General features: G+C 40.1%; 1 protein-coding gene across 2 annotated transcripts in view; it reads left to right on the plus strand.

Annotated features, from left to right (window-relative positions):
* The first annotated feature begins 459 nt into the window (after positions 1–459).
* PPP4R3A (protein phosphatase 4 regulatory subunit 3A) overlaps positions 460–13,432 on the plus strand; it is a 41,833-nt gene continuing 28,860 nt past the window's right edge. For both annotated transcript variants that reach the window (XM_039552458.1, XM_010394232.3), the window contains exons 1-2: positions 460–1,605; positions 8,898–8,953. In XM_039552458.1, coding sequence (XP_039408392.1) covers positions 1,464–1,605; positions 8,898–8,953 — 198 coding nt within the window. In that variant the 5' untranslated portion in view covers positions 460–1,463. The remainder of the gene's footprint in view (positions 1,606–8,897; positions 8,954–13,432) is intronic.

The raw sequence follows: 13,432 nt of genomic DNA on the forward strand, positions 1-13,432 counted from the left end.
GAATGTACTGTGAAATGGACTCTCTTCTGCAGTGGTGCTGGTGGGGTCCCAAATGCACCAGTGTTTTCACATATTTTAGGGAAATCTGTCAAACATATGCTCAGATGTTGGCAGCAGTGGCAGAAGCAGAGCCTCGACAGCTTCTATTTGTTATGGGAATTGTTTGATCCCATCTACGACTGCGGAGATCCAACAGACATTGAACCAAAAGCTGTTTAACTTTGGGATCACTCGGCAAGGTGTGACACGAGAGAAAAAAAAAAGAAAGAAAGGAAAAAAAAAAACACAAAGCCGGGGGCCGCCGGGGGCCGCCGGCGCCTCCCCCAGGCCCACGGTAGCGGCGCGGCCACAGCCACACGCGCGTCCCCCGCGCGGAGCCGCTGGCTCTTTAAATGCCGGCGGGCGGCCCGTGCCGCCGCTGGCTGGGAGACCCCGCGCCTCCACTGAGAGGTGAAACCAAGATGGCGGCCGCGCAGTGACTGAGGCGGAGCCGGGGCCGGAGGGAGCTGGGCCGCACCAGCCGCTGCCGCTCGCCCCCTCCCTCCGCAGGGCATAGCGTTTCTCTGCCGGCTGGGCCGCCGAGCGCCTGGAAGCGCAGCCACGTCGCAGGGTGCGCTGGGGAGTCGGGACTGAGCCGCCGCAGCACCGGGAGGAGGAGGAGGAGGAGGAGGAGGAGGAAGAACAACATGGCGGCGGAGTTAGGCTGGGAGTGAAGCCGCCGCCTGCGACCGGAGCCCATGGGGAAGACGGGGCGCTGAGCTCGGCTGGGCATTCACCCCGTCCCGGGACGGGCAGTGTCCGCAGGCCCCGGGCAGCCCCGGCGGGAAGGAGGGCGGCTCCTTGGAGCCCCGCGCTGACGGACGGCGAGCGAGGGGCTTCGGGCCTGGGCAGCTGCTGCACAATAGAGCCGGGCTACAGGCCGGGGCGAGCGGCCCCTCTCCCGCCTGCCTCCCTTCCTCGGCTTCCCTCCGGCCTTACCAGCCTCCCCCCTGTTTTCCTCGGCAGGGCTCCGGCTTCCAGGAACGCCTGCTCCTGTCACGCTGGGCCGGCTGCTGTCCGCCGCGGCTTTCACTACCGTGGATCCCCTTCTCCTCTGGGATCCCTTCTTCACCGCCTCTCCTGCCCGCCCTTCGCCCTGCAAAGAGCCTCTTTCCTCTCTGCGGCTCTCCCTGCCTAGGCTTACTCGCCTTTTGTGCAGCGTCTGACTGTACCTGAAGGAGCAGCTCCCCTTTTCACATCTTCACCTCGTTTCCCCCTCTTCCCAAATCCTCTGTTATCCTCGATAATGAGGATTCTATTGGGGCACTGAAGAGGAGTACGAAGAGTTTGCTTGGCGTGCCCGTGTGGGGCTGCTCCCTTCTTTCCCGCTCCCCTCCCCTGAGGGGGGCCTGGCCCCCGACCAGCCTTTTGCTCCTCCAGCGATTGCAAGCCAGAGTGGTGGCTGCGGTGTGGCAGGCGGCAGGATGACGGACACCCGGCGGAGGGTGAAGGTGTACACGCTAAATGAGGACCGCCAGTGGGATGATCGAGGCACGGGGCATGTGTCCTCTTGCTACGTGGAGAGGCTCAAGGGCATGTCCCTGCTAGTCAGGGCTGAGAGTGATGGTAAGTGTGTACGGCTGAAGGTACAGTCTTTCCTCTGGCTACCCAGAAAGGGAACTGGGTGTAGCTTTGTGTCTGTTGCCTTAATGTTTTGCTGCGTAATTCAAGTGGTATTCCTAAAAGCAAGTAGTCGCTAACCCGGGTTCATTCGTGCTAGGCAAAGTGAAAAATAGAAGATTGCCATCAAGTGCAAGCATAATAGGCACTTGGTTCATACTGAATACAGAGTGTTGCTTGCAAAATGCGTTCAGATCTGGTCGTAAATCTTGCATGGGTTTGGATATCTAGTGGTCTAGTTTCAGAACTGATCACTGGATGTTTCTGGAAGCGATCCCCTCATGAAAGTTGTTGTTCAAAACTTAGATCTTAGTTTGTAGTATTTGTTTTTAGGAAGTCGTTGGATGGCTAACACCCTCCTTTTTCCACCTGCTCTTTTCTTTGGTAGCTTTTAGAATTATGTAAGGCATTATAACAGCTATCAACAGTTTTCAGATACAGTTATGGTAGTAAAGACAATACAATGGACAGAACAGCATTTTCAGAGATGCTTTTTTTTTTTTTTTTAATGTAATGAGACTTCTCAGTCCTTCAGCAGTTCTAGGTCTTCCTGAAAATAAATTTTAAATGTTAGATTATTCTTTCACGTTTTCTGGCAATGTATGTCAGTAGTATAAGTTGAGCAGTAATATCTAGCCCTGTAGCTACATGTTTGGGCTAGTCTTGGCTGTTGGTTAAGTGACTTCATGACTGCTGTGATCAGAGATTTTAAAATGCGTACTTTACAATATCAAGCTTGTACCATTTTGCTTTTAAAGTCTGTCAGTGCATGACTTACTACTTCATTAGATGTATAGCTACTGTATATAGTGACTTGTAGATCTAGTTGTAGCTTGTGGCTGTCAACAGACCTTGTAATTTTATTTATTAAGCTTTTTTATTGTAGGAAGTAGGATGAACAGCAACTTGAGAATCATTAATCCTTACTTTTTGAGAAAGTTCTGACAAACTGTACAATATGTAACCTCCACAGCAAAGCTCATAAACTGATATGGAGGAATCAGTCATCTAGATTGGATTTTGGTAATTGAGCTTCTGATAAGTCCCCAGAGAGATCTTGTAGTTTCTTGATTATACTTTAAAAGGTTAAACTGATACCTGATTTTTATTTATTTTACAGTGAGGAAGATGCATTTAAACCTTGAGCAGCTTCATAGTGCAAGAGAAAACATTTAAAACGGAAATAGATTTAGTTTAATTTCAACGTGAGAAGGGAATTAAAAAGCTATCACCAAATTTTTAGACTAATTTTTACAGTATGTTTTGTTGTAGATACTGTCCTGGCTGCCTACATGGCTATGGGGGTCATGTTTAAAAACTGTTATGTTTCCTATACATGAAAAGTTTTCCGATTTTTTTTTTTAAATTTGTTTTAGAAAAGAAGTCAAAAGAACTGCAGTTCCTAACCTGCTTGTGAAGAAATAGATCATTCATACTAAAATCCATTTATTAACTTGCAGTGGGATATGTGTGCTTCAGACTGATTAGAACCTGAGTTGGACTTTTGTTGCCAGCTCACCTGTAAATGAACATCTATAAGAAGGAAGATAGAAATTGGTATAAAAACTAAAATTAAGTCATCGCTTTGTGTTGCATAGCTAAGATACTCTAATCAAAGCAGAACTGTCTCAAACTTACTAATTGCACCTAATACACAGATGTTTATTTAGTAGGATGCACACTTTAGACCTCTCTCAAACGGCATACTTCGTACTTCGAAGTATTGAGTAATATACAGAGTTAAAGTTCTTAATATAGTAGGTAGTATCATTCCTGGATAAATGTGCACTCTATTAATAGCTAGTTTTTCTAACTTGCTTGTGTTAACACCTCATAAAATTTGATTTATATTTTGTTTACTCCCAGTGTCTATTGTTTGTGGGCTAATTTTGAAGGGAAATAGTCATTTTTACATGTGAGCAAATTATTTGGAAAAAGGTAATGCCATACCTGGGTTTTATATGCTGTGCAATTTGTGTTTCCTTGCATGCTTTCTTAACTAAATGAAGTAGTTGACTGTGATTTTTAACTTTTTCCCAGTTATCAAGGACATACAAGTAGTAGGAATGGACCTGTACACCATTTGCCTCCCTGTTTCCATTGCATTTTTGTATTGTCTTTCTTTGTCAGCTCCTCCTCTTTCCACAATGAAACTTCTTCCTTCCTGCATTTCTAAACCAGCTTTTCCTAGCCTTTGAGCTGAGATTCATCCTGTGCACACTGGCATGTTCTTACTGATTTACTCCAGGAAGCTGACAGAAAACCTCGGGATCTGCCTGAAGGTGCAGGCTCCATTTCCTGAGTGGAGGAGGTCGTGGGGATGTGAGCAGTAGTTCCTGATGTGTGTGGGAAATTCCCACTCCTGTTAAAGGACCAGTTTGGCTATGCACAGATCAACAGCAGAATTACCAGTGGTTTCTTTGGCTGACCACGTGGGCTAGCACATAGTTCAATCTTAGGATTTTGCAGCTGTGACTTGGTGTAGTAGGCTGCTTTACAAGTGGTTGAGATTTTATAGCACAGGGTGTTCAGATAAGGGAAATACAATCAGTATGCCATGTCCAAGGTAAGCTGTCATTTGGAATTGGAGGAATAAGAACTCAAGAAAAGGGATTTTTATCTGTAGGAGTGGTTTTTTGACTTGTGCTGGTGTTTAACCAGAAGTTAAAAGAAAATAATTTAGAGCAGATAAGTGATTTGTGTTGCTAGCTGAATGTCTAAATGTTCCCAGCACTGAACTGTTAAGAGTCATTGGCAGACAATTTGGAGACAATTTTAGAACAGAAATACCATGAACTGCTTTCATATCAGGTATATTATGCTTTGAAGCATGAAGTTGTAATTTTTTTACACTTTAATAGCTATTCACTTTTTATTTTAAACCCTGAAAAGTTTCTCTGTGTGATTCCTAGTTGCAGTGTATTCTACTTGAATTGCAGAGCAATAGTGAAATCTTTTCTTACAAATTATCGCCTTCCATGTGAGTTTCTGTGTGCAATCAGAAGCCTTTAATTTCTTACCCATTTCTGACGTGGTATTTTAGGTTGCTGTGGCCTGTCTTGTTCTTAAAAGGTCTTTGTGCTTCTTGGGGTTTACTGCATGGTTTCAGATCGCCTTCTTTTTGTTCTGAGCCCAGATGACTGAAGTGACCTCTAAAGTTAATGTTTCTGTTCAAGTAATTTGTGTTAATTTGAAGGCTTAAACCTTTAATTAAAACTTACTGGTCTTGTATCTAAACTTTTTGACAAGCCAAAGTTAACCCCTCCATTGCAGGCCATATTTGCGAGCTGTGTTTTAGGAACTCTTACAATTTTCATTCAGAAGTTGTAGTTTGCTTCTTCTGAAGTCTGTATGTTAATAACTTCTGCCACAGGGCAAGCACCTATCCTTGCTGTTTCTGTAGTGCAGGTATCAGTAAACCTGTACATCTAGCAGAAGGCTTAGACAAAATTTGGCTTAAGTTTGTTTTACCTTGTTCAAACTCAAAGGACTGATTTTGTTGGCTTGTTTTTAGGAAAGCAGCACAGTATTTATCTTAGATCAAAATGAAAAAAAGCATGGGGGAGGATGAATTGGGGGGGGGGGTTTGTTTCTTTTCTCCTGGTTCTCCCCTTTCCTTAATATTTGGGTTTGGCCCTCCAAAAGTGTCTTATACTCAGGAATAGTTTCTTGCAATTGTAGAACATTTTCTTGTGCCTTGGTTTGAGCCATTTCTTGAGTTTTTGAGGATTAGTTTCTGTGATTAGGTTGCAGCAGAGCTGATCGCCCACTTAAACCTCTGTGTGCATCTTGCAAGAAACAGCTCTTGAATTGAAACTTTCATTTAAATGTAAACATGTTTATTCTGGTGAGGGCTAATGAGCAGCACTATTTTTTTTCTTTTGAGGAAGACTCCATATAACAGTTTGGTGGGAGAGGAGCAGTGTTCCAGATTACCTGGTCTCTTCCATATGCATATTTGTAAACAAATCTACAAATTTGCTGTTTAAGACTGTTCAATTGGGATATTTGATGTCTCTAAATATAATTGAAAATCTGTATGTAATCTCTTTTGAGCAAGTCTTTCCCTATACACACATGTCTTCTGCAGCACAGAATGGTGTTTTCTACTAACAAAACCCCCAGCTGTGCTGTATTGCATTACAGTGGAAGGTAACAGAATTCTGCAAATCAGTTTTCTTTTTTATTGGTGGTTTCAGATGTTATTTTTTAGCACCAGTGTTTTGCAGTTACCTTTACAAATTCATTCAAGGCTGCAATTTTAAAAATAACTAGATCTGCATGATTTTGGAGCACTTACTAAAAACATAGCTTGTATTAAGGTGAGTTTTCAGGTCTTACCTAACTTTGAATAGAGTCATTGGGTCAATGAAGATGAAATTTTGTTGGTGTATTTTTATGAAGTAGACTGGATAGTCTTAGCATTTTCTAGGATAGTACCAATGGAAAAATACCTACATAGAAAGTAATGCTTATGACAAAAGCATCTCAAACAAGTGATAATGACCTTGAATGGAAAAGGTGTTTATTTGTGGTGTGTTATATCTCTGGAACCTTTTTCTAAAGACTGTATCTGTGTTTCAGACATCTGTTACTACTGCCTAGTTTACACGTGCAATAGCAAAGACTTAACATTGCCTCCTACCAGGAAGGGGCTTGATCCTATAAAACTTAGGGTATGAAATAAACTCATTGAACTAACTAGTAGAATAGTCACTGATTTTTGACTTGTTGAACCCTTTTTGGGGAACTTATTGCACAAATAAAGCATCATATTCTCCAGAAGGATGGATTTGGGGCAGTTACTAGTCATAGAGCACAATTTACCCTTCAGTATGTTTCTATCTCCAGATCAATATTTTTCTAGTTATTGTCCCAAATGGTGAGGAATAAGTTGAATCATGTAGTAGTGAGAAGCAATTCAAACCTTACAAAGCTTGGTTTGTCTTTCCTGCAAGCATCAGGTTTAGTAGAGAAGTAATGCTCTTTTTTGATAAGTCTAGTAAAGAAGTGATTCTCTAGTGTCTGCTTCTAGCTTGGAAGATGAAGTGTCTGCATTCAATTGTTTCAATTTTTTAAAATAGTATTTTGCCAAATGGCATTCAAGTTATGTATGATATTCTTCTAATGTTGGGATTTACATTTCTGTATGTCTGTGTTCAGCCATTGAAATACGATGGTGAAATTATCAATTACTTTTGATTCTTAGAAGATTGCAATTCATACTTGCTGGTATTAAATATTTCTAGACATTAAAGACTTTCTAGAAGTTAGTCAGCTAATTTAATAGCACAAGTAATATTCTAAAACTTCATGTAGTAGAAGCTGGGATTTTGAAAGCATGACTGACTGTGTAGCTGATGATTGTAATGGAAAAGGAAATGCTGGTTTTAGATGTTCATTAGGCAAACCCAAAATTCAAAGCTCGAGAGTATGGCCAAAGTATGAGCAATATATTGGATTCATTGGTAAACCTCATCTTAAATGTTTTCATTCTCTGTCCTGCTCTATGGTTTGTGATTATTTTTTTCTTTAGTTATGTGGTTACACTTAAGCAAATAAGCTGCTTTGGTAAAAGAGCTTGTGCAAGTTAGAAAACTGGAAAAACTCAAAAAAACCTGAATAGTGTTTTTGGGCTTGAGGCAAGAGAGCTTTTTCTTTGTGTCTTGTTTTCCCTTGAGGGGTATTTATTTCAGTTTTGTTGTTGAATTGTATCTGAGCTTGTAAACAACTTTTACTCCAAGAGCAGTTGAGACAGAGTGATAGCTTCTCAAGCCAACTTCATTAGTGAAGGCTGCCTCTTGTAGAACAACAGACTTAAAAATTAGGAACCAGCAGCCTTTGCAGGTACATTAATTTAAAAAAAATACTTAATTGTAAGTATAAGTAAGCTTACTTATAGTAAGCTAATGGATATAAAAACCATTGGTAAAGCTTCTGAATTCATTAAGTAGTAACCTTTCTTATCAGACAACAGAATGTTCTGATACTTAGGTAATTCTTTAATGATACACCAGTCTTACGGCAAGGGAAGTTTTGTGATCTTCTTCTTCCTCCACATCCCCCAGCCTAATATCTTCATCAGTGTCAGACAGAGGGACTGAGTGCGCTCTCAGCAGTTTTGCAGATGACACCAAGCTGCAGTGGTGTGGTTGACATGCCCAAGGGATAGGATACCATCCACATGGACCTGCACAAGCTTGAGAAGTGAGCCGTTGTGAACCTCATGAGGTGCAAGTGCTGCACCTGGGTCAGGGCAGCCCCTGGTATCAGTCCAGGCTAGGGGATGAACAGATGGAGAGCAGCCCATATTCTAGCAGTATGTTTGCCTTAGAACTATAGTGATGAAACTGAGAAGTTAACACTTCTCTTAAAGAATGTTTGGACTTTTCTTAAAGAATAAATTTAAACAGGTAAGTGAATGGAGAATGCCACTTTAAAGGGGCGCTTGCAACCTTATGTTTTAGTTATATGATTGACAATGCGAGTTAATTTATCAGTATTTCTTCATGTAAGCTGAGTGAAGCTCTGCAGATATGTAAATTTAAGTCCCACTCTAGCATTAGTGCAGCTGAGTAGCAAGGTGGATGAGGGAAGTGATTGGTCCAAGAGTAAAATCAGTTTTAAGGATTGTTTTTGCATAGATCAACCCTTCAGATCATTTAAATGTGACAAAATAATGCTAACACGCAAAAAGAAGGGAAAGAAGACACAGACATGAGAATGGAATTGCTGTTCTGTGTCTTACATCAGTAAAACCTGCTGTGAAACCACTGTTCCTGAGTTTATTGTGTGAAGTTTTTTGGTATTAGCAGTCACAGTGGTTGCTGCTCTAAGCATTAGTTTCTAGATATGCTTCCCAGGAAAAGAAGTGTTTTAGCTAACCTTTAAGAACAAATACCACATGATTACAAATTTCACACAAAACAACCATAGATAATCTCTGGAGTGCAGTTGTGATGCTTTTGGTGTGCTGACCTGCAGACTTTATCATCTCTAAAAGATTTTCTGTGGAAAAGTCATTACTCAGAATAAGAAGGGTTTAAAATTCAGTCCTCAGAGCACTCTTAATTATTCTGTACTGGGTGAACAATATCTCTGAGGGACAAATGAAATATCGAGCTCAAGTATAGGGGTTAAGAGACTTAGTGTTGCTTGAAGAAAGAGTGATCAGAAAATTCATGTGGAGATTAAAATTTTAGTGCATATGTGAATAAGTGGAACTTTTTTTTTTCTAGGCTCTCTTCTTTTGGAGTCCAAAATTAACCCGAACACTGCGTACCAGAAGCAACAGGTAAACATACTTTTCTTTTCCTCATGTTTAAAGGCAGATTCTTTAACAATATTCAAGCAACAGTGTAGCAAATAATTTTTTTACCTCTATTGCAAATGATGTTTTATGATCTTGTGCCAAAAATAGGCGAAGTAGTGTGCACCATTTTTGTGCATTACATGATCATGTGTTATTTCTCTGCATTTTTGGTGAAGTTACACAGTTAAATTGCACTCTGTTTTGTACCAGAAGTTTCTTTGGAAGAGACAGGCAAAACATAGTTGTGAAAATCACAAAGTAGCTGAGGTTCCTGAGGGTTATAGTATCTGAAACTTAGTATCATCTGGCTTTTTTCTTCTTTATATTTCAGGTGCTATAATTTTAAATGTATTTTTATTCAAGGGAAGACTAGAAGGCTTTAAAGCTATTTACATATTAACCTTTGTTTGTCTTTTACTTGGAAGGTGGGTATGGGTTACTACTGTTCCAAAGCATTCTGTATGCATAAAAGCAGCTTCTCACCTTTAGTTTGCATCTTGCTTCAATTATTTAAGCCATATATTGTGATCCCCTAAAGAATGCTCATGAGATGGGTGAGAAGTGAACTGTGTGGGATTTGTACTTTATTTGCTGCCCTTAGAGGTTTAAAAATGCTGAACCTGATTGTATTTTGTTGCCTGTTTGGTCAGCTCAGACTTGTTAAAATCTTCTCAGGTATAGTTAGTGTATTAAAACACTCTTCAGTCTTTTAGCTTTAATAGTTTATTACAGGCATGGACATACTGTTGCTTTGTTCACAGGTAGTCCCAGTAGTTGTGTAACTGCAGCTGTTTGTAGGACCGTATTTTAAACTGAATGGGGAGAACCCAGTATGGGTTAAAAATACCCTTCCTTGAAAAATTTAACCCATGTCTGTCTCTTGATAGAATTCATAATGCACTGTATAAGCAGCCCATACTGAACAACTGACAAGGCCAGTGTGGGTCTGGAGAATCAATTCCAGGGAGTGAGAAAGGACAAGACCAGCAAAAATGCTAAGCAGACTTAAGTTTTAGCTGTAATCCTGACTAGCTTGAGGTCATGATTCTATGATACAGTAACTTGAGCTTTAAAACTCCTGAAGTGACACTGAATATTTCACAGCTCTATGGCTTAAAGTGCTGATCTGGTGTGAACTTGCTTTGCTGGGTTAAATTTGTTCAAAGAGCATTGAGGGGTGAATTTTGTATCAATAGGCTGTGTACCAGATCAGACATGAAACCTACTTCAAGTAGGCATAAAATTGCAAGATTGGTGCAAACCATCGCACATGCCTGTCAGTGGTGGTTTTCCTACAGCATTTCCTACTCTGGGCCAGACATGTATTGTAATCTAGTGCTGCATAAATCATACTGGTCATTGTGAAAATATGGCTAGAGAAATAAAAATATTAAACATGAATCTGTCCCGTTAGAATAGCACTGTACATTCTCTGTTCTGGAGAAGGAAAAGTGCTGTTTTTAAAGCTTTCAAATGCTGTGTAGACAGAAATTTTTATTTGCAGGTGGATTGTTAATATTATTTAAGCAAACCAGTTTCTAATATAGGTTGAATATGGGGCTCCACTCCAAGCCTTAGAAATACCAAATGTTTCTTGGTGTGTGTATTAAATCTGCTTTGTAGCCTGTTTTCTTTCATGTGAGGCCTACTTATCCTTTCCCTTAGTAAACGGCAAGTTCAGAGTTTAAACCTGATTCCATATGAGCTAAGTTTGGAGCTTAGCAGCTGAAAGAAAGAGTAGGTTTTTTTTCCAGCTCTGCTCCTAGAACTCTGAACGGCTTAAACTTACTAAGCCACAAGAAAATCAACTTGGTACTTTAAATCCCTCTTCAAAAACTGGTAACTCTTTATGTTGGCAGAAATTTCAAGCCACCTTATGCAAGATGCATTTGTGGAACTGAGATGGAAGAGTGAGTGAGATCTTTCTTTTTGACTGCAGAAGGCCACTTAGGTCACCTCACTACTAGTGAAATGGCAGCCCAAGGTAGAAGACTTGCTTTTGAGCTTGCCTGCTGTTGTTAGTTGCACTTAAAAAATTTCAAGAAAAATCTCCCAGAAATCTAAGACTTAAAACTTCAAAGTAGCTGTGTAATGTTATGATCTTACCGGGCTTTTATCTCAGAATTTTGTTGTGAGGGTGAACCTCCATGCTATTTTAAGGGGTACGTAGCAGCACATCTGTTTCTGCTGTGGCACAGCATGTAAGCTTGTGAGCACTTTGAATATCTAATGGAATAAATAGATGAGTTCTGGCCTTCATCTAGGCTGACATGAGGCTTGTAAGAAGAAACGATTTTTTATTGGACCAACTGAAACTATTTGTGGTTGGAAGCAAGGAGAAATAATGTGTACTGAGTTCTTGGGGAAACTTGCTATGCCAGTTGCTTTGGATCTTTCAACAAAAGAAGCCTATAGATACATTTGTGATAAACAGTGAAGTCTTTCCACTGGTGAAAAAACCTTCTACGTATGCTGCTCTATTACTGCCATTGTGAAACAGATGGTCTCGTTAATTGTTGATGCCACAAATTATGCAATCTCATGGTATACATATGTGTATTTTAATAACTGCATAGTTTAGATAATTATTTATCAAAATACTAGCATGAAGACCTGAGTACAAATTTGCCTTGCTGCCTTTTTTGCCTTGGTGTGTAAAACATTCATGGAAACTAAAAACAAACAAAAACAACTGACCCACCAAAAAAACCCCAACAAAAACTATACCTGTGAAGCTGAGCTTGTAGTATGATTTTGTCCCAGTTCATACATCAACCTGAGATACTTCAGTTTGCACAGTCTAGTTCCCAGACTTACCTGCCATCTGGAGCTTTGAAATAATTTATTAAGGCATGAAATTCATAAGACAGTCTCTTAACTACCTTTTCAGTAGTCAAATAAATTAGTCTGTCACAATGAAGAGTAGTCTTCTGCTGTGTTTAAAAAGAGAGATAGGTCTGTGTATCTGATTCTGCAACACAGAATTACAGTGGAAGTGTATTGATGCTCTGAACCATGTACTTCCTGGCAAACTCATCACTACTTATACTAGAACTAGAAGAAAGGAAGCCATATGAGGAAAAACAGCTAGAAAGAAAACAACTTGAGAAACTAATGTCCTGTGGCTCAAAAAAAGGACTTAATATTTCTTATGTGAAGGTACTACTTGTAGGCAGAAACTTCTTCTGAAAAGGCAAAATGTGCACAGTACAGCCACATGAGCACCTGATTTGTATTCTTGTTTACAGCTTTATGTTAAGTTTTGTTGGTGTTTTTATTTTAAAATGTTACAATAACGGTCCTATAACTTTGCCATGGAGTTAGTATACTGGATTTAGTTACTGGGTAAGTAGCATACACCTTAAAAGCAAATTTTGTTTAGTAGGTGGAATTTAATTACACAAGGCATTGCTGGGTCACACATGGAATACTTAGTTTTTCTCTTCTGATATTGGTTGTTTTCTTAATATTCTAGTAAAGGTAGAAGGTATTTTAGTTGTGGGTTGGAGGGGGTTAAGGCATTAAAACTTCAGAATGTTAATGACAAAGATGCTGTCCTTAAACAAGTGATCCTTATTCAGAAAAGGGATAATTGCACTAGTATATTAGGACAACACATGTCCTAATATACAGGCTTCCTATGCAGCCTAAAGGATTAGAAAAACCTTCTATACACATAGCATTTATCTAGGGAGAAACCTGATACAGGTGTGGACTGGCATATAGCTTTTCAGTGTATTTTGGCAATGCTTTAAAAATAGAACAGTAAAGACTTGTATCCTCAGCTTTTTTAGATGCATCCATGTGTATCCTGTGAAGCAGTGATGAAGTATGTATTGCATCCCTTTCTGTGCCTGATACAAGGAAGATTTGAGTTGCTTACAGCTTCCACCTACAGAGTCTTGCTTCTGCACTAGAGGTGTCTTGTGTCCTTTGCTTTTGCAGTCTCTTTTTCAGTTCCTCAGAAAAATAAAAACTTAAATTCATCCAGGGTACTATCTACTAGCTATGTAACTTGAAGGTGGCCATCCTCAAATAATGGAGAGCAGACTTACTAATAAAAAAGCCAAGTTTTGAAAAGATCCAAAAAGGCACTGACAGAATGCTCAGAGAAAATGAACTTCATACCCTTGCTGTCATGACAAGCAAGTCAACAGTGAAACTATTTCAATAAAATTTCTGCATATTGTAGCAAAGATAGTAAGGAAAAGTGTGTGGCTTTGTGGGGTGAGGGAATAAACAAGGGGAAGGGTGAGCTGCTCTTGGGTTTGGGGTGGGCCGGTTCATCTATTTTAAATTAACATACATTTTTTTTCCTTCATGTCTCTTTTCCTGTGTATTCTGATTTTTCTGCTGTTGCTGAGTATGGCCCGTGAGTCAAGGTTCTGCTGCAGAACTAATAAACTGATTTTATTCCATGGGATTCATGGGAATGCAGCTATGAAATCACTAACTAAAAAG

This window comes from Corvus cornix, chromosome 5 (genome assembly GCF_000738735.6).
Source record: "Corvus cornix cornix isolate S_Up_H32 chromosome 5, ASM73873v5, whole genome shotgun sequence".
In the NCBI taxonomy this organism is placed as follows: domain Eukaryota; kingdom Metazoa; phylum Chordata; class Aves; order Passeriformes; family Corvidae; genus Corvus; species Corvus cornix.